The sequence below is a fragment of the Emys orbicularis genome, chromosome 1, assembly GCF_028017835.1.
Source record: "Emys orbicularis isolate rEmyOrb1 chromosome 1, rEmyOrb1.hap1, whole genome shotgun sequence".
NCBI classification, from domain to species: Eukaryota; Metazoa; Chordata; order Testudines; family Emydidae; genus Emys; species Emys orbicularis.
The window spans coordinates 336,115,345-336,137,306 of NC_088683.1; the positions used below are offsets into that span (position 1 = coordinate 336,115,345).

The following is a 21,962-nucleotide window of genomic DNA, read 5'->3' on the forward strand; positions in this document are numbered from 1 at the left end:
GTGGTCTTGATCAAGGATCAGGACCCCTGTGCTATGCATATAGTCATAGTACATACATATGATAAGAAGAGACAGTCTCTGCTCAAAAGTACAAGTCAAGAGAACACGCAAACATAAGATGTGGAGAGCACAAGGGAACAGTGAGAAAATTATGATTACTGTAATAAGAAGGTAACATTACATAACAGTTGCCAAGCCATTATCAAGTGTTTTTTGTAGGTATAAGAACACAAGAATGGCTATATTGGCTCAGACCAATGGTCCATCTAGCCCAGTATCCGGTCTTCTGATAGCGGTCAGTGCCTGATGCTTCAGACGGAATGAACAGAACAGGGCAATTATCGAGTGGAGAGGTGATATCAAAGGGGAGTTATGATTTAAATCATGTTTTCTTATTTGTAAAGATTTTTTTCCCTCTCCTTTGAAAAAGAGAATGTTTTTGGCTAATTTCGCCTACTTACAGCAACCTTAAGGTTACTTGTAACAGTAGCAAAATATTTTCTGACTGATTTTTTTAATAAGTTGATGATTTGCCTTAAAATAAATATGTACATCTTGACCAGATGATGATTAAGGGGCTTTGATAACCATATAATAATCACCAATGAAAACAAGCCAAGTGAACAACTAGTGTCCTTAGTAAGAACAAGATGTTGGGGTTACAAGAAGAGAGAAGGGAAAGAATCAGTGCAGTTATATCATTGTGGAGCCTCAGTGATTTTAGAGGTGGTGGATCTAACAACACCAAGGAGCTAGAACATCAGAAAAGGGGCTAGAATCTCAGAGACTTTGTGGCTAGCATGTTATTAAGGCACGCGACATTGGTAAGGTGTCCCTACCCTGAGTGCCTAAAGTAAGAACTCCACTCAGTATGGAACTGCCAATATTTTGGAATGCAGAACACAGAGCCATCAGACCTTGTAACATGGAGCTCCTGGGGTCTAACTCCTGAGCACTGTTGGTTCAGGTGTTCCTGAGAAGAGCATCTGCTCTGTCCACCCCTTGAATTACCTTTCTGTGGCAAAGAATCATCTGCTGTCAGAGAAGAAGAGCTAAACAATGTAAGAAGCACCAAGGACAGCAAACTGCTATGTTCTAGTAGGTAGCCCTAGATCACCAAAGACATCAGTGAAGCGTGCTCTGAAGATATGGCAATCCCACAGGTGCCTTGGAAGATAGCTCAGTATACTGGAATCTCTGTTACTAATCTAGGATAGCTTGCAGCCATGAACTGAATTGGACAATAAAGTCTCATGGCAAAAACCGAAATAGATGCCAGTGCTCAGAACTGTCTTTCCAAATCAAAGCATCAAGGGAGCCCTTCTGTGACAGATGCAGTCAAGCAATTTCCTTTCAGTGAGTACCATCAAATCATGGAGGGTAACTAATGCTCAAATATCACCCCAGCCTGCTTGGCATCTTAGGACAGAGGGGATACCAATACCTTTAAAGCAGCTCCATGCCAGATGATGATGAAGGGGCTTTGACAACCATATAAACCATGCCAAAGTGTCAAAACTTGGGATATGTCTAAGATGCCAATGCCAAGGAGCTGAAATTCTGGTGGACCTTATCTACAGGTCTGATGGTTGAGACCTCACCTCTGAAGCTTGTGTGATTAGATACCTCACCTTCTGGCAACTATACACCAGCGTGAAGTGACACCTCACCTTCTTGGCACTCATGCAGCAAGTTTAAAGCACTGGCATGATGAGGCACCTCATCAATATGCAATGCACCTTATTACCAAAGATGCTCCAGGGTGCCTTATCTGCCAATTGCTAAGGTATTAGTGCCAATGTGCTGAGGTAGGGATGCTGAGGCACTTTTCCTCACTGGTGCATCCAGGCAGAGATGCTGATGCATTAGATTGCCTATTCTACATTGCATAGCTAAATCTGAGTCTCCTTTGACTGTCATCAATGAATCCAGGCAGAGGTGCAGAAGCGTAGAGTATCACTCCCACCTCACACTGATGTAATAAGGTTAAGACACAGATAACTGATTGTCTGTAGCTCATACCTCAGGTCAGATATGCAGGAATGACTCTTCTGCATGTCAGATTTCTGTGTCTTCAAGTTTCTGGGCTCAAGAGTTCCTGCAAATCTTGACCTCAACACAGAAAAATAAAGCATCTAGTCTCTAGATCCCTCCCAAGCCCTTAAGCCAGATAGCATGCCTTAACAACTCCAGCCAGGAGTAGAATTGGAAACTTTATTAGTCTTGTGGCGGGACCTAAGAGTTTGCCATCCTGAAAGTATCACAGGAAACAACTTAAATGTTGTGTAGTGAGGTACTGGTGAAAGGAATTTTCATTTGAAATGAACCCTTGAAAAACAAGATCGGAGAAACACAAAAGAAAACAGATTCAAGAACTTAATGTACAATTTGTCTGACAAAGCAAGTGCTCTCAGGCCGGAAAGACAGACAGATACATCAAGGGCAAGCAACCGCCCTAAGCTGTCACAGGCAGATAAACTTCTAAAATGAAGGAATTGCTCTGTGTTTCAACTGGTAGAAAAGAGCAGGAAGGAGCTGCATTGAACTGCAGATTTACTCCAGCTCAAAGAAAACAACCAAGGCTTTGAAAGAAGCTACCAGTTAAGCCTGAGACGAAAGGTTCAGCACCAATTGAAAACTGATTACTTAGCATGACTGAAAGCTAGAGAGCAATAAATGATATTGTGAAACTACCCAAAGTCAAACTGCATCTAAAAAGAGCTGAAGCAGCAAAGCAAATGGCAGGCGACTCCTGTGGAGCCTACCTTGACTGACTGAGATTAGAAAAGAATGAACTGAAAAAGTGTTAACAGGGAGCTGTGGCACTGGCAGTTGGAGCGGAACTTATATTTTCCACCTGATGAGTTTTAGGTGAATTATGCACCCTTAGGCAGAGGCTCTTAACTTTAAGTATGGCTGCCATTGTTGTCTTTTTCCATTACAACATTTTCTTGAGGCAAGAACTTAAGATATTGCAACAGGCATAAATCCCACCAATTCTCACAGATTTTGGATATAAATGTTTAAGTAATTTTTGATAGTCTAAGAAGAGGAGACACCTAGAGAGTGAGAAAAAACATCATCCTACCTAACAGAACCAATTCAGAAGAAACCAGTGTCTGCACTGTCACAGACTGAGTCACAGAATGATTATCATCCCTGGATACTCTGAAAGATCACTAAATGGGAACTAAACCACTAGACTGCAGACTCAGAAAAAAACATATTATACAAAATGATGTAGAGCATGATACAGAGTATCAAGAGCAGCTTATGAGGCAGGAACATTAAGAAGTTATCATTCTTGCCATAAAATATAAAAGCAAACAAGAAATTCAGAAATAAATCGTTAATTCTGTTAACACTTCTGTTTGTGCTTAGACACTATAGAAACTTCCATATGATCATGCACTGTTCTGAGGCAATGACATTACCCAGGCATAATAGGATGCAAATAAGGATTATGTAAGAGCCGTAAGTCTGAATTTCCACATTTTTGCTTGCTTAAATCAGATATGTTTTAAACATATATTCAATATTGTAACCACAGATTCACTATGCTATCTTTTAATAAAGTTAATTTTTCTAAACCCAATTTGGAAAAAAAAATTCTGGAAGTCTTATAAAAAAATATTTTATTTCATGGATCAGCAAGTTCTCATACATGATCATACAAATGATCACTAAAAATATCCTAAGGTAAATGAATAGCAATTTGTGTTTCATTCATTTTAAAAAAAAGACAACATCTAAAAAAAACCCCATATTCTGTATTAGTTACTGTGACGGGTTGGATCACAGAAACCCCTTTGGGACTGCCAAATGATGTGCTGAGACTACTTCTAACCCGTTTTCCCTGCCAGCTTGGGACTCCAGAACCTTGCCTTGTTTGAGCCAGACACACTTGCCTGCTGCAAACACAGACCCAGGTCTGAACCATGTCCCGTAAAAGCTGCAGGCTTAACTGAAAACAGCTTAAGAAGTGTTCCTGTCTCCAACACTCAGATGCCCAGCTCCCAATGGGGTCCAAACCCCAAATAAATCGGTTTTACCCTGTATAAAGCTTATACAGGATAAACTCATAAATTGTTCGCCCTCCATAACACTGATAGAGAGCTATGCACAGCTGTTTGCCCACCCAGGTATTAATACATATTCTGGGTTAATTAATAAGTAAAAAGTGATTTTATTAAATACAAAAAGTAGGATTTAAGTGGTTCCAAGTAATAACAGACAGAACAAAGTGAATTACCAAGCAAAATAAAATAAAACATGCAAGTCTGAGCCTTATACAGTAAGAAAACTGAATACAGATAAAATCTCACCCTCAGAGATATTTCAATAAGCTTCTATCACAGACTGGACGCCATCCTAGTTGGGACACAATTCTTTCCCCTGGTACAGCCCTTGTTCCAGCACAGGGGGTAGCTAGGGGATTTCTCATGACTGCTACCCCCTTTGTTCTGTTCCACCCCCTTATATATCTTTTGCACAAGGCGGGAATCCTTTGTCCCTCTCTGGGTTCCCACCCCTCCTTCTAAATGGAAAAGCACCAGGTTAAAGATGGATTCCAGTTCAGGTGATATGATCACATGTCACTAAGACTTCAAGGCTTCATTCCTCCCAGCCTGACTCACAGAAAGGCCTGCAAGCAAACAGAGCCATCCACAATCAATTGTCCTGGTTGATGGGAGCCATCAAGATTCCAAACCACCATTAATGGCCCACACTTTGCGTAACTACAATAGGCCCTCAGAGTTATATTTCATATTTCTAGTTTCAGATACAAGAATGATACATACATACAAATAGGATGATCACACTCAGTAGATTATAAGCTTTGTAATGATACTTTACAAGAGACCTTTTGCATGAAGCATATTCCAGTTACATTATATTCACACTCATTAGCATATTTTCATAAAATCATATAGAGTGCAACGTCACAGTTACAATTTGCTGAACTTTCTTCTATAAGACATATGCCTGTTATTTCATCTCTCATGAGTGCATTAATACTTGTCTGTAGCTATACAATAAAAACGTTTCTTAGAAATCTTACTTCATACGTTATTTTCAGACTTGACTGAAGCAAAATCGGAGTAAATTTTGGATGAACTTCAGCAGTAAGCCACAGACGAAAATTAGGTTGGGGCTGAAGAGTATTCAATTCCTATTTTAAAAAGGAGATGTATTGTATTAATATTATGAATATTTGATTTTGCAGCACAGTAAAAGTTTAAAGGGATACTATCAACTTAAATTCATACTTCTGTCTGAAAACACCTACTATTGTTGCAAGCAACATCTGGGATTACAATAACTGACAGATTGGAGAAAATCATTTTTTCAGGTTGATTTACTTCATAGATTTCACAGCACTTAGTATATAGCTATTTCACTATTACACCTTTATAGTCAGTTTTCTCCTCTCTGTGTGAGTCTTTCACACAACACAGAAGAGTATATTTTTATAAATATAGGAAAATATGATTGCAAAGCAACAAAAAACAGCAGGAAGACTCAGAGGCAGGTATAGTACTTAAAACTAATTAAAAAAAACTGGATTCTGAGCTGACGTTGTTGCTTTAAGCAGTACAAATTCTCAAGCATGTATGAGTCACAATGGGACTACTCAAATAATTAAGTACTAATTCATCATAAGGGTGACAGAATAGGGCTCTGAGGAAATAGTTCTTTTTCTATACTCAATGAAAATTAAAGTCAAAAACACATCAAACGAGGTGTGTTTCTCTTTGATTTCAAACATGTAATCACACTGGTGACTAGGAAACCTGCAAATTTCTGTTCCAGACCCTCGTTTTTCAGTCATCAACTTTGCATACTTAGCATGGAAGTTGCCAGAGGTTTCTGAAATGACGCAGATGACTCTGATGCAGTTATCCTCACCTTTTCCAAAATAGGAAGCCAAGATACAACAAGATGCAAGTTCTTCAAACAAAGCCATCCTCCATTGCGTGCACATTCTTTTAGAGTTTGAATGGCTAAGTCAGCTTGGCCTTGGCCCATTGCAACCTGCAAAAAGAAACACATTTGTATTGGGAATTTATTATGCCTTAATATTTTGTTCAACCGTGAAAACAAAACACTCTACTTAAAATTAGATTATAAATGCAAAATAGAAAGGTTATTCATCATTAACTAGAATTCTCTGAATTTTTTTCCTTTGAAGATCCCCATTGTAGGAATAGAACAAACTGCATAAATCTCCCAAACATTGCAAACATCTGAGTGTTAGGGAGTGTACATGCATCAATACACAGAATTGAGCATTCTAGACAAGATGAAAGGGATTTGATCTAGATGGCATATCCTTTATGATCTACAGGAACCATTGGTCTAATGTAATTATGATGGGATTAAAAAGGAGTCTGTTGCCACATAAGGATGAAAATGGAGATGGGTCTTTGAAAAAGATTGGATTGGAGCTCACTAGCCAAATTATCAAAATCAGTGCTTGGTACTGAAAGAGGTGATGCTGCTGGGTGATGGCAGCGTTGTTTCCCTTTCAGGTTGACATACAAATTGCTTTGTTAGACACTGAACTCTGATAGTGTGACACTGCTGGTACTGAGATTACTGATACCACCTTTGGTAGCAAAAAAGATGGACTTGATTCTCTTCTACTCACATGGATGTAGATTAGGAATAACTATATTGAAGATAATGGAGTTACATCAGTGTAAAACTGGTAAGGGATAGGAGAAACAAGCATGTTTTCTTTCTATGAGAAGAGTGGGGAGATACAAATGACCTAGCACAGGACCTTGTCTTCTTCATTTTCTTAAGAGTGCTGTCTGTTCAGCTGCTAAATAAATTAGGACTTCCAAATGGAAAATCAAATCTTAAACTGAACTTTCTGAGGAATGATGTATGAAGACAAGATTTCCCTTTCCCCATCTCAGTGAAACTGTGCCAGATGCCTATTATACGACTCTTAACGAATGTTCAACCAAGTTCCCCTACCATCTAACAGAGACTGTCAAATAACAAGGAACTTGGTGCAAGACAGGTTAAGAAGATGCCAAAGTGCTTCTGAGGGAGCTACTAAAGTGTCTTGGCTTCTCTGTCACTGATGAAACAGAGGTAAGGAGAACCATGACTCTGTGGATAATTCCAGTAGACATCTATTGATGGAAGAGTTGTCATGCTTTTTATCCCTGAGTTCAAATAAATCAAAGAGTTTGTGGGCCTTCTCTTGGACTGGTGATGCAGGGATGTCCAGTGTATAAGCCAAACATATGATACCTTATCTTGGAATGCTTTTGAATAATCAGGAGGAGATAAGGAAAAGGTGACCAAGTTATCAGGTAAGGTGGAAGTAGATGCTAAACCCTCAGTGGCCTGTTCCCTATCTTTCACCATTGATTCAAAATTACTCTGTCAGTTTACAGAGATGATTTATGAGATAAATTAAAAAAAAATCAGAGATTCTGTCTACTGTGTGGAATGTTTGGGGAAGATGATTTTGGAGACTTAGTGCTTCTCTTCTAATCTTTTTTAATAGGACAACGTCCAGAAGATTTACCATAAGAATGTCACTCTTTGTCCAGATATCATTCCAAAACATTATATGGGATGGCCAAGAGGGGAGGGACATTCTTGGATCCAATCACACAGAGCTAATATCAGATGTGTCAGAAGATGAAGAGCGAGAAAGCTGTTCTTGTATATATTAATAACAAGATGGGATCCCAGAGAGACTTGAATCTTTAGAGTATGAGAGGAGGGATAGATCACACTAGTGTTCAGTTGAGAAAAAGGCACAAATTCAAAGACTGCTGAGAGGCAAGATTAAACTGCCCCTAACCTGTTGTTATGTTATCAGAGGAGTTGAGGAAGATTGCTTCAGATCCAAAGTGGAGTACTTCATATTCAAATACCCATTGGGGATGAGTGCATCAGTTTTATGGGAAGACCTTAAAAGGTTAATTGCTGTCAGGTTACACACACATCATGGACCCAATTGTAGCTAATCTTGGTCAGCTTTAAGCAGCTGACTTTTGGAGATGAGTCCTTCTCATCCTTACTGGGCATCTTTTTAAGAGCTGCATTCAATGGTACCAAATATTCTCTGTACTTGAAACCGAGAGGCTTAGAGAAGGTTGGAGTCTTCTGTTTATTCATAGCTGGATTTTCAGATGCAATCCAGAGTCAGGCTATATTGTGCTGATGAGACCTGCTCTTGAAAAATGATCTTCAGACTCCTTTGTCAAATCAATTGACCTTTTGTACTGAAATGCAGTGCAGAGCAAACAACATGTGGAGACCAGTTCAGCTTTCACCCAGGCAGGAAAGCATCTGTTGTGCTGGTCAGTGATAGACTTCATGCTGTCACAAAACATGCATCTCTTGAATCTAAGTACTTCCCCAGAGAAGCCATCTTGAATGATCTATTGGGCAGACCTGAAAGAGCAAAGTACTGTACAAAAACTATCAGCTATCAATTAACTAATACTTAGTTTTTAAGATTCTCAAACTATTTTACAGAATTTCCTAAAGAAAATGAAGATCAGTAGTACTGAACATTACTTTAATCTCTGATTTTACTTTTTCAGTTAAAAACAGAAATTAAAAACACTGCTATGACCATTGTATCATTTTAAACACAAACATTATATTGTATCATTATGCATATCTTGAGACCAACCTGGTGGTAGCACTCTCCATGTCTTTCCACACTGGCAAGTTCTTGTAGTTCTTGAGAAGGATCAGCACCGGGAGAAATAATTATCAAGATGGGCTCAATTTCCAATGTTTCTTTATACAGACGTTTTAGATTCAGAGGTGGTGGGGACAACTCTTTTATTCCTGCAATTGGACAAATATTTAAAAAAATAAAGCAACAATAAAAAAATAGAATGTTCCTTAGAAATAAACTCCTTCCACTCAAAGATAAACCAGCTACATATATAGCTAGAACAAAACATCAGTTCCTAAAAGACTACGTGTTTTTTTAAACTTCTGATTCATACAAAAGACCCACTTTGGTATATAAATAAGGTACTGTAATACAACAAATTCATATTGCAAAATTAAACAGAAAGACAAATAGGACAGATGCTATTATGGATATGGGACTGCCTTAGTTGCTGTGACTGATCTTAGTGACCACAAAAATGTGCCTATGTTAGAACCACGTTATTTATTCTAGTTCAATTGCAATCAATTGTTTACACGTTTATACAGACATCACATATGTTGGGGGATCAAAGCTGGAACCTTCAGAACTAAAAAACCAAAACAAAACCACCCACCGTAACAATAGGAGGACTAAAGAGAGATTAAATTTACTTGTAGATGATAAGCAGAAACAGCTCCCAAGTGCACCCTAATATTGGGAAAAGACTTCTTCAAAGTTCACAATCTCAGGAAATGATGACAAGTGACAACTCTTTAGTCGAGGCCAAAATGAAATTGCTTTGATTTCAGAGAATAACACTTCCTTGCTGAGCTTTGAGAGACTGCACTTCCTTAGAGCATTCAACATCAGTATCTAATAAGGTATCATGATCTACACCACCTAGCATAGGGACTCTTCAGTTACTTGGACAGAGCATATTTGGCTTTACAATGAGAAAGATCTGGTAGAACAGGTAGAAGCACCCATGCTCTAATGACCCACCCATACGATCCAAGCACAAAATTGATGCTCCTAAACTGGATCGATGAGAAGTATAAGAATGTTGTGTCTCCTTATCTTCCAGGTAATATACAGAAAGAGAAGAATTGGAGTAAAAGAATACAGGAAGTTTTGACATAGGCTCAGTGAAGGGTTAAAATCCATGTGCATTTTATATAACAACCTGGTATATGGATTGTGCCAGCTCTTTTCCAGACCCAAAGTCCAGAGTATGGTCAAGAGACCAGAGGCCTAGCAAATAGTGATCAGCTCAGAGAAAGCTGGGGTAAACAGATAATCTTGTTTTGCTAAAATAAGACTAGTCAGCAAATTGCCAGGTGTTGGAGCTAAGAACTAAATAATTGAGTCTTATTCAGAGTTGCAGATTGAACACAGAATCCCTGTTCCTATTGTATTAGTTTCTTCTGTAGGGAGACGTTCTTCCCACAGATCCAACCTTGAGTTTATGAAAAGTTGGCACATGTCAGTATAAGATATGGCATCCTTCCACCTCCCCTTCCCAGGGACCAATGCCTTGCCTTAAGATACACAGAAGACATTCTTTATTGTCATATACTTTCACCGTTTCTTTGCTTTAACCCCTAGGAATGTACCTGTTGGACAATCAAAGGAGTTGCTCCATTCCTATGGATCCCAAATCAGAATTCAACATATATATTTTATACTAATAACATTTTATCAAAGTATTAATTAAATGTTAACTTGCTAACTTGAGACCATGGGCGGAGACATTATGTAACCTGTTAACCATTGGCTACTGTGTTATCTTGTCTTGCTGCAAAACCTATCCCGGGGTGTGGAACTGCCTACCCCGTCACTTGCCCCTGCTCACTGAAAAATCTATATATTCTATTGTAATCAATTGATTGACAGTGTCTCTGAGCCTAATAAGCCAGGTGACACTCCGCCAGCGCTGTGTGTAATAAACTCCTATGCTTGACCTCTACACGGTGTGGATTTATGTCCTTCACTCAGGTTAATTCCAGTGTGGCAGTACCACCATACAAATCTTATGGACTTGTCTTGCTTGTGATGAGGGCCTAAGTGATTAGGATGACCTTGCACAAGCCTGCTGCACCAGGATGAATTTCATCCATAATTTGCTGCAGCACGTCACTTTGATGTTGAGCACTTTGATCTAATTCAGCAAAGCATTTAAGTACATTCTTAAAGTTATGTAAAAAGGATTTAACCACATGCTTCAGTGATAATTCTGTGCTTGACAACACTGCATTTCCTCTCACCCTATGTTTTATTCTGTGTTTGTACAGTCCCTAACACAATGGAGCCTTGATCCTAACTAGGCAAACTGGGCAATAATGTAATAGAAGTAATAAGCAGTGTGAAGAACTAGGGGTGCAATATGGATATATGCCTAGTTTCCTGGAGATCATATTAGATCATGGGAATATCTCATGTCTTAGCCTTGAGTGAAGCATTCTTGTAAGATTCAGTTATTCTTCTAGCTCACAAGTAAGCAGCTGCATGACATGTACCAAAACAAAGCTGCAGAGATCATTTCAGGCTTACCAGCTCGGATAGTGTTGCTTTTAAAAACAAGAGGTTGCTAGGAAACAAAGTTAAACAAATCACTGAAAAAGAACGTAAGTGTCAGCTATTCATGTTCAGATGATGACAAGAAACAGAAGTACTGAGAAGGTATCTTAATTAGTAGCATCAGAATACCTTAAATGAACGACACAAAGCTATCTCATTTCTCAAAGTGGAAGCCTACTTCTTTCCTCAGAGTAGGTAAGAATTAAACTCTAAATAAATAATAATTACCTAGGCTATGGTAATAAACTAAAATAATTCAATATTAAACAAAGGCTGTCTAATTCACACTGTACAAAACTCATTCAGGGAACCAATCTATTTAAAGTGTACCCTCCCACCAACTTATTGTAAAAACCTTAGAAAAATATATATTTAAAAATAAAACTTAAAAAGTTAACCCATCCTGTATGTTTTCATCTTGTAAAACATGCAAAAGTATGTGAAAGAATGATGTCTGGCAAATCATTAGCCTTCAATATTATTTAATCACTTTTGCTAATTAAAACAAAACAAAAACAACCTCCCCAGCAATAACAACTAACCTAACGGTAGACATTTCAATGAGTCTACCTGAATAGGAAAGAAGACGACAATAGCCAAGGCTCCACTACGATGTTCAAGAGCTGGGAGAACCAAGGCATCCATATGCACCTGGGGTTATCAAGCTTGGCATTGTCTGCTCTTCTTCAAAATCCTTGAAACAAGGGGGGAAAGTGGGAATAGATATTCTGTTTTCAATTCAAGAAGAAAGCATCCCAGCCCAGTGCTGAAAGGTCAAAACTGGGGGGGGGGGGGAATGCAGGGAAGCTTTGTATTATTTCTTGATGTGAGAAAATCTATTTCTGTATGCCATGCAGATGATAAATTCAGTGAAAAACTTCAAACGCTGTTCACCTGGGGCCAACGACTCATGGCTAAGACAATCCATTCTGACAGTTTCCTTCATTTGAGCTGTTGATCTTCAGAGAAGATAATTGAATTTCTCCCAAGGAACATATAGCTTTGCCTTTCAAAAGGAGTCAATTGCTTTTCATTTTTTGCTTTCTAACAACATACACCACTTCTGTGTGATTTGTCAGCCTTGCAAAAGCCCACCCGATAGGTCCAAATGGTTGAAGATATGCTTTTACTTTTGTTAAGACCAGGTGTCACAGCATGAAATGTTACTTTAGATGTACTCCCCGCTCCTGGAGACTGGCATCTATGGGATTGAGGGTTGGATTCCAGGGTTCTGAAGAACTGAAGGAGCTGGTCAAACAGCAGTGCAAAGACCACCATCTCATTTATTACCAGAGCTCGGAGGGAATGCAAAGGGAATCCTACCAGGACTGAAGACTGATTCACCAGTTGAGAAGGAAATTTTACATATACTATATAACTGTGATCAGAAAAGCAATGCTCGCACAGGTTGCAGAGTGACCCAGCCAGCAAGGAACAGACCCGGATGAGGTTGTATGGCTGCAGAGGACAGATCAGATCCAATGTTCTAGCCTTTTTTGCACCAGTCACCAGGTTATTGAATGGGAATCGGGGAAGGGTGCGTGACTTTTGGAAATGTGCTTTGTGAAGTAGTTCAGTGTCTCCTGATAGGAAGAAGGATGCACTCCAGGAAGCACACCTACAGCCCACCACAGTGCTTTTTAATAGATGAATGTAAGATGGAGGTACCAAAAGATCACACTTTGATGTGAGCACTATCAAATGCTGAGTCAGAAGATAAAACTGACACCTGAAACATACATGACCCATCACACTGTGGTGAGAACTAAGTTCTGAAATTATAGTGTCAGATGGGTGTGACAAGTTGACCTGCAGAGTTCTGGAAAGAAGGCTAAGCGAATGATCACCATGAGAAACTGGGCAAAAATGTCAAACATCCAAAAGAGGGTACAATTAACTATCTTCATGGTGTTATGAGGAATGGTCATAGAGTTGGAAGGGGGTACTGACCTGGAGGTGAACTGATGACCTTTGTATCCACCTTTGGAACCTCACAGGATTCTTATAAGAGGTTGCTTTAGAGAGAACTCAATTTGTCCCCATTCACAGCTAGTGTTATTGAAAAAGACTATATTAGTTTTTATAGGTTTCAAGAAGGGGAGAAGGACACTCCAGGAACCCAGAATCCAAGACCATCACCAGGTTAGTAAGTCTTTGCAGAAGTTTCAAGTGCTCAGTTTGCAGATGTGACAAAAATGGAAAGAAAAACGAATTTGGATCTATGGTGCTAAGGGATTACATAGCCATTGTGAAGTTGTATGATGATCTGAGGAAGTACAACAAGAGCAAAAGTAGCATATGGGACCCAAAACCCATAATACAGATCTGCCTGTGGTGTTGCAGGCTGAGGCAATTAAAAAGTTAAAAGGTCAGGAATACAGAGCCATTATCTCTGAGAAATTGTCCTGAGTAAAGAAAAAAACAGGGAAGGAGAAAAAAGTCTGACATCTAAGCACAACATCCAGATACAATGAGCCAAATTCTCTGCTGGTGGAAATTGGTGTGGATCTAGTGAAGTCAGTAAACACTTTTTCACAGCAGCTTTGTTTTAAAGTTAATGCAGCTATGGCAATTTATGCCAGCAGTAAGCATGGCCCAATTTTTTTTAACCCCTTGTATCAGGGATCTGTGGGTAGTAATGTTAACAGCATACAACAGACTAATGCTATTTCTAGTTGCAAACAGAAATAGCAGATTTAATTATATCTGTTTTGGCAAATAATTATGATTTATCTAGATGCAAAAGGACTGAACGAATTCAAGTGTGGTTTAGTTTTAGGAAAGTGCCTGTGAGAATGAAATCTGATGTGCTGCTTAGCATACATTTTATTTTATTTCTGGATACCATTACTGCTTTCCTAAAGAAAATGGAGCTGTAGATAATTAATGTCAAGCCTCTTTAAAAATTGTATTTCCATTTTAGCCAGATTTTTTTAAACCAATGAGAAGTCACCCCAAATGCGGCCACCCTATTGGAGGTCCTGGACTATCTGTTGACTCTCAAGAAATAGGGTCTCACTAAAGGTTCACTTAACAGTAACTGCAACCTTTAACCAGCAGGTAGAAGGATAATCATTTTTTTCTCAACTTGACCATAAAGAGGTTTCTCAAAGGCATAGTGAACTTCCTTCCCTAACCCAGACTTCCCACTCCTCAATGGGATCTCAACCTGATGTTAAAAGGACTGACTAGACCACCATTTGAATCCATGCCCAACTGTTCATTAACTCATCCTGTTCCTGATCACCATGACCTTAGCAAGAAGGATAGGGGAGAAAGAGGCCCCTTCACTGTGTTCTTCCCTGACAAAGTCACTCTTAGACCACATCCGAAGTTCACTCCCAAGGTGACTTCTGATTTTCATGTAAATCAGCTTATTCAACTTCCATCCTTTTATCCTAAACCTCATCAAGATAATAGGGAAACCATCCTACATATGCTCAATGCGAGGAGAGCCCTGGCATTCTATTTGGACAGAAAAAGAGCATTCAAAAAAATCTCTGAGACTCTTTCTTTCTGTTGCAGATAGATCAAAAGGTGCAGTGATTTCAGCTCAAAAGCGCTCCTCATGGGTCTCGAACTGTATCAAGCTCTGTTACCAGATGCGTAATGTAGCACCCCCATTTTCAATACGCACACACTCTATCAGATTGGATTCCTCTTCTGTCGCCTTCTCCAAGGGTATCCCTATATCAGCAAACTCCAGAGCAGCTACCTGGGCATCTGCACATACCTTTGTAGAACATTATGACATCCTGGGGAAGTCAGCCGTCGACACCAGTTTCAATACCATGGTACAGATAGCGTTGGTACCGGAGGTGGTTGTCAGGGCCGAAAGGCTTGCACTGATGGGTTCGGAGATGTTGACCTGGCAGTGAGGTCTGTTGGTGCCAGGTGCACCAGAGTCAGTACTGGCGCCAATATCCGTACCAACGAAGCCTTCCCCAGTGCAGATCCTCTATGTTTTTCATGCCCCCACGGTACTGGTGCTTCTTTGCCCAGACCCATCAGATCTTTGGGCAGTCCACTTGCTCTGTGGGCTCGGTACTGTGCATGTCCTGGGCACCAGCTTTAGATGGCTTTGGTGCCATCAGTACTGATGGAGCTGGACATCGTTTTTGGCTCCATCAGGGCTTGTTATGGGGTCTCACAGACCTTTTCTTAGAGACCTTGCGTGAGTGGCTCATCTCTCTGGGCTCACCTCCCTTCGAAGTAGAGGGTTGTGGGTGAGAGTTCCCGCCGGGACTCCGGGGGTTGAAGGGCCGAATCCATGAGTAGGATTTTGAGTCTTTGCTCTTTGTCTTTCCTGGACCTGGGCTTCAGTTGCCATACTTTTGTGGAATGTGCTTCTCTCCCAGGCAGCGAACGCACTGCAAGTGTCTGTTGGTCACTGGGATAGATTAGTTGCAACTGAGGCACTTTTTGAAGACCGGGGAGCCAGGCATACCTTTGTCCGGGGGTGGGGGGGGTGGGGGGGAGCTGAGAGGGGTTGGCAGGAGGCAAGACCTTTCTTCAATTTATTTATTTATTTAAGGCAGGACCAAACAACAATACAAAGGAAGTAACAAAGAAAAAAGGCTTCAAGGGAAGCTCAAATTAGCAATTCTAAAGGGAGTTAACGATCCATGAATGGACAGCTCTAGCTGGGTCTCTAGCCAGGGGTCGGTTACAAGGGATTGAGGAGAGATTGCCCTGCACGCTGGGTAGCCTCTTGGCAGGAGGGGAGCAGCGCATGCATGGGCAGGATGGACTGCTACCAAAGTTCTCCGATCAGTAGCACAGTGATACATACACAGTGGAACACCCTTATAGGGATACTATCCAAAGAAGAAGTTCTGCTTTTACTTCATTCACTTCAGTCAACAAGCCTGCTAAACAACCAGTGGGGCCACTGGATGATTGAGACGCTAAAGGAGCACTCAAAGACGATAAGGCCATTGTGGAGAAACTAAATGAATTCTTTGCATTGGTCTTCACTGTTGAGGATGTGAGGGAGATTCCCAAACCTGAGCCATTCTTTTTGGGTGACAGATCTGAGGAACTGTCCCAAATTGAGGTGTCATTAGAGGAGGTTTTGGAACAAACTGATACACTAAAGAGTAATAAGTCTCCAGGACTTGATGGTATTCACCCAAAAGTTCTGAAGGAACTCAAATGTGAAATTGCAGGACTTCTAACTGTCATCTGTAACCTATCATTTAAATCAACTTCTGTACCAAATGACTGGAGGATTGCTGATGTGACGCCAATTTTTAAAAAGGCTCCAGAGGTGACTCTGGCAACTACAGGCCAGTAAGCCTCATTTGACCTCATCTGGAATACTGTGTGCAGTTCTGGTCTCCCATGTTTAAGAAGGATTAATTCAAACTGGAACAGGTACAGAGAAGAGCTACTAGGATGATCTGAGGAATGGAAAACCTGTCTTATGAAAGGAGACTCAAAGAGCTCGGCTTGTTTAGCCTAACCAAAAGACGGCTGAGAGGAGATATGATTGCTCTCTATAAATATATCAGAGGGATAAATACCAGGGAGGGAGAGGAATTATTTAAGCTAATGTGGACACAAGAAAAAATGGATATAAACTTGCCATCAGGAAGTTTAGACTTAAAATTAGATGAATGTTTCTAACCATCAGAGGAGTGAAGTTCTGGAACAGCCTTCCAAGGGGAGCAGTGGAGGCAAAAGACATATCTGCCTTCAAGACTAAACTTGATACGTTTATGGAGAGGATGGTATGATGGGATAGCCTAATTGTTGGCAATTAATTGATCTTTGACTATTAGCAGTAAATATGCCCAATGGCCTGTGATGGGATGTTAGATGGGGTGGGATCTGAGTTACTACAGAGAATTCTTTCCTGGGTATCTGGCTGGTGAGTCTTGCCCACATGCTCAGGGTTTAGCTGATCGCCATATTTGGGGTTGGGAAGGAATGTTCCTCCAGGGCAGATTGGCAGAGGCCCTGGGGGGTTTTCGCCTTCCTCTGCAGTGTGGGGCACGGGTCACTTGCTGGAGGATTCTCTGCACCTTGAAGTCTTTAAACCATGATTTGAGGACTTCAATAGCTCAGACATAGATTAGGGGTTTGTTACAGGAGTGGGTGGGTGAGATTCTATGGCCTGCGTTGTGCAGGAGGTCAGACTAGACGATCATAATGGTCCCTTCTGACCTTAAAGTCTATGATTCTATTATTTCAGTACCGGGCAAATTGGTTGAAACTATCATAAAGAACAAAATTGTCAGACACATAGATGATCATCATTTGTTGGGAAATAGTCAACATGTTTTTTGTAAAGGGAAATCATGCCTCACCAATCTACTAGAATTCTTTGAGGGGGTCAACGATCATGCAGACAAAGGAGATCCAGTGGATATAGTGTATTTAGATTTTCAGAAAGCCTTTGACAAGGTCCCTCACCAAAGGCTCTTAAGCAAAATAAGCAGTCATGGGATAAGAGGGAAGGTTCTCTCATGGATTGGTAACTGGTTAAAAGATAGGAAACAAAGGGTAGGAAATAAATGGTCAGTTTTCAGAATGGAGAGAGGTAAATAGTGGTGTCCCCCAGGGATTTGTACTGGGCCCAGTCCTATTTAACATATTCATAAACGATCTGGAAAAAGGGGTAAACAGTGAGGTGGCAAAATTTGCAGATGATACAAAACTACTCACGATAGTTAAGTCCCAGGCACACTGGGAAGAGCGACAAAAGGATCTCACAAAACTGGGTGACTGGGCAACAAAATTGCAGATGAAATTTAATGTTGATAAATGCAAAGTAATGCACATTGGAAAACATAATCCTAACTATACATATACAATGATGGGGTCTAAATTAGCTGTTACCACTCAAGAAAGAGATCTTGGAGTCATTGTGGATAGTTCTCTGAAATCATCCACTCAGTGTGCAGCGGCAGTCAAAAAAGTGAACAGAATGTTGGGAATCATCAAGAAAGGGTTAGATAATAAGACAGAAAATATATCGCCTCTATATAAATCTATGGTACGCCAACACCCTGAATACTGCATGCAGCTGTGGTCGCCCCATCTCAAAAAAGATATATTGGAATTGGAAATGGTTCAGAAAGGGGCAACAAAAATGATTAGGGGTATAGAACGGCTTCCGTATGAGGAGAGATTAATAAGACTGGGACTTTTCAGTTTGGAAAAGAGGTGACTAAGGGGGGATATGATAGAGGTCTATAAAATCATGAGTGGTATAGAGAAAGTAAATAAGGAAGTGTTATTTACTCCTTCTCATAATACAAGAACAAGAGGCCACCAAATGAAATTAAGAGGTAGCAGGTTTAAAACAAACACAAGAAAGTATTTTTTCACGCAATGCACTGTCAACCTCTGGAACTCCTTGCCAGAGGGTGTTGTGAAGGCCAATACTATAACGGGGTTCAAAAGGGAGCTAGATAGATTCATGGAAGATAGGTCCATCAATGTCTATTAGCCACGATGGGCAGAAATGGTGTCCCTAGCCTCTAGTCCCTAGTTTGCCAGAAACTGGGATTGGGTGACAGGGTATGGATCACTAGATGATAACCTGTCGGTTCATTCCCTTTGGGGCACCTGCCATTGGCCACTGTCAGAGGACAGGATACTAGGGTTGATGGACCTTTGGTCTGACCCAGTATGGCCGTTCTTATGTTCTTACTTAAATGCAGATGGAATTTCAGCATCAGAATGCCCATCCACTGCATGATGAGACATCCCTGAAGAGCCCCGGTTTGTCAGCATGAAGAATTGCACAGCCAAATTACCAGGGTGGAGGCAGCAGATTCAATTTTACAGCAGTTCTCAGGCTCAGGATGGATAACATTGGGTCAAAGTTGAGGTCTGATTTTTGTCCTGGTCTCTGGTGGACATTGCCTCACTCATGCCAAGAACCACACTGGGCACTTCTGCCAACATACATAGATAACTTCACTGGGGAGCTGGCTTCAGCCTGTCTATTCACTCTCATGATGGACGTTACTTGGACAGTAGTGACCTCTGACAGGGTAGGCTAGTACCCCCCAATTAAAGATACTGGCATCGTTTGCTCTCTTGGATCAGGATTCGACTGAATGACTAATCTCCACAGAGAGGAAGCAAGACAAAGGAAAACAATAATGCCACCATAAAAAACCCAACAAACATGGGTCAGAGGCCTAAATTCCCATGCTCATAGCACAGCTAATGTGAATAGTTGTTCACAATGGCAAAGAAGTGGCAGATGTAGGCTGCATCTGAGTTTCCAAGCTTATATGAGAAGCGCCTGGAAGGCACCATGGTCTTTGGCTTATTAGCTGTTTCTGTGACCTTTGTGGGCATGCTTAACCCAGTCAGTCAATCTCTAAACTGGAGACTTACTTCTTATGTGTAAGAATAAGTATGAATAATAAGCTGATATTTCATATTTTGACATGAAAAATGCTAAAAAAGAATGATAATTATAACTTTTTCAAAAGAATATGACATATAAGCAAGGAATTAAGGGTTTTCAACTCTTATGCAAGCCAATGTCTAGTCTAAACTGTTTAGCAAGCTAAAGCATATAAGGCCAAATGCTCATAAGAGTGAAAAAACAAACAAAAACAGCATTTGTACCTGCAAATAGACTTACAAGATCATTAAAATATTTTTTCAGACATCACTATTGCACCTTTTAGTCAAAATGTGGCCCACCAACTCTAAGCAAATTCAAGTTCTAGGTCAATAAACAAAATGAAAATTGTTAAAATACTGGTGAAAGCCACAATGATGAGTTTTACCAAACTCAAAAGACAAGAACATATTCCCTCAAATCCAGGGCTGGCATAAAGAACTGAGACATAACTGTGTAGTGGACGAGACATTATACACACAGAGAAGAAGAATATTAATTTTCGACAAAATATGGGACCTTTGCAGTATACTAACTATGCCAAATTGTTCTTCATAATCTAAAATGTTACAGGTTGAAACAAGCTGTTGTTGACATATATTAATAGGCAATAGCTAGGCCTTTCACAGAAACTCAGAAAACAGTGAAGGGCATTGCTGTATTTTTTAGATATGGCTCAACAGCTACCGGACTGACATTCCAAACTGCTGACTACCAATCCATGCAAAATGCCGATGTACAAAAATATTGCAGCATTATTTCAGTCATGTCACGCCTCTGCCTTTGAGTCCCTTTACCAGCTCCCTTTTACCTTCACATCAGACACAAACTTCAGTCCTTATTTTTAAATCTTTCACAATTTAGCCCCTCCCTGCTATTTATCCAATCTCTTATCCCACCATGATGTAATCTGTTCTCTTTCCCCTACCAATAACAGCAGCCTTTTTCATCTGCTTGTCTACTTCTCTCACAAACAGTTTTTTTCCATGCTGCCTTTTATGTGTGGAACCTGCACAAACGGGTTTGCATCGCCATTGCCCTTGTGTTCCTTCAAATTCCTTCTCCGCTAGTACTGTGATACCCAGGTAAACTCCCTAGTGATAATGGCTAAGGAAGTAAATAGACTGTTAGAGATTCATTAGTAGTTCATCCTCTTTTCTCGTTAATGAAAGCTTTGAAGACTCCAAATTGTACACTAAAGATTATATGCAATTCTGTGTTCCTGCTACTGTCACCACTCCCATCATTGTGTTCTACATCACATATTGCATCTTTTCCCTTAAGCTTACTAGGTCAAAGAGTGACTGTAGCAGAGCGAAGACTCACCGGTGTGGCACCTCCTGCTGGTCGTCTAGGAATTCGTTCTTGTCCAGCCCAGAGCACCCTCTGCTGGCCGGTGTCTCGCCTGCCTTAGGGCCCCCATGTCCCTCCTGGACCCTGGTGCCCTTTACCTCGGGGTTCTGCCCTCTGCAGTACCCCTACTCTGGGTCTCCCCTCCCAGGGGAACCCCCAACCCTCTACCCCCACCTTGCCTCAGTGGCTACTACCAATAGTCATCTAGCCCCCGCTCACTGGGACAAACTGCAGTCTGTAAAGGCTACTCATCATTGGCGAGTGGGTCAGACCAGCTGCCTCTGCCTAGCCCCAGGCTGCCCCTCTGCAGCCCCAGTACCTTCTTAGGCCTTAACCAAGTCCTCAGCCTGGGGAGTTGCCAGGCTGGAGCTCCCTAGCTCCTTTGCCCTTCCCCAGCACTGCTCCACCTCAGATACCCTTGCTCCTTCAGGCAGCTAGGTCCTCCTCTCTCTCCCGAGAGAGAGAGAGAGAGAGAGAGACTGACCCAGCTCCGCCCTCAGCCCTTTTATCAGAGCCAGCTGTGGCCTGATAGGCGAAGCGGTCACAGCTGCAGCCACACCCAATCAGCCTACCCTTTTCAGGAGCAGGGCAATTGCCCCGCTACAGTGACTTTCAGAAATATATAGTGCCTAGCATGGCAGCCTCAATAATAATTCCTCTTCTGTGTATATACCTTGACTGGTTGTCAGACTCCTAAAGCAAGTCTTGAGTGAGCAGTGTTGCAAGGCTATGAATTTGCTGAGTTTCATATGTCACAAAAAATGACTATGACACGTCTCAGATTCAGACATAACTGAGGCCTGGTTAGGTTGTCCTAGCTACGTCACGCAGTTTTGGAAAATTAAAACTACAGGAAAATACTGCAGAATGAAACTGACACAAAATCAGCTCCCTTCCCCTCCAAAGAACCTGTAGAAGTACAGTAATAGTAAAGAAGAGCAGAATAAATAAATTTAGTAATTAGATTTGTAGCTAGTGTTTTAAAAATACAGTATAAACAAAAAAGTAATTAGCCTT

General features: G+C 40.8%; 1 protein-coding gene across 1 annotated transcript in view; it reads right to left on the reverse strand.

Moving 5' to 3' along the window:
- DYNC2H1 (dynein cytoplasmic 2 heavy chain 1) overlaps positions 1-21,962 on the reverse strand; it is a 370,096-nt gene that overhangs the window by 135,742 nt on the left and 212,392 nt on the right. The window contains exons 76-78 of the mRNA XM_065405465.1: positions 8,672-8,832; positions 5,911-6,036; positions 5,063-5,173 (exon numbers count right to left, since the gene is read on the reverse strand). Of these exons, the coding sequence (XP_065261537.1) occupies positions 5,063-5,173; positions 5,911-6,036; positions 8,672-8,832 (398 nt within the window). The remainder of the gene's footprint in view (positions 1-5,062; positions 5,174-5,910; positions 6,037-8,671; positions 8,833-21,962) is intronic.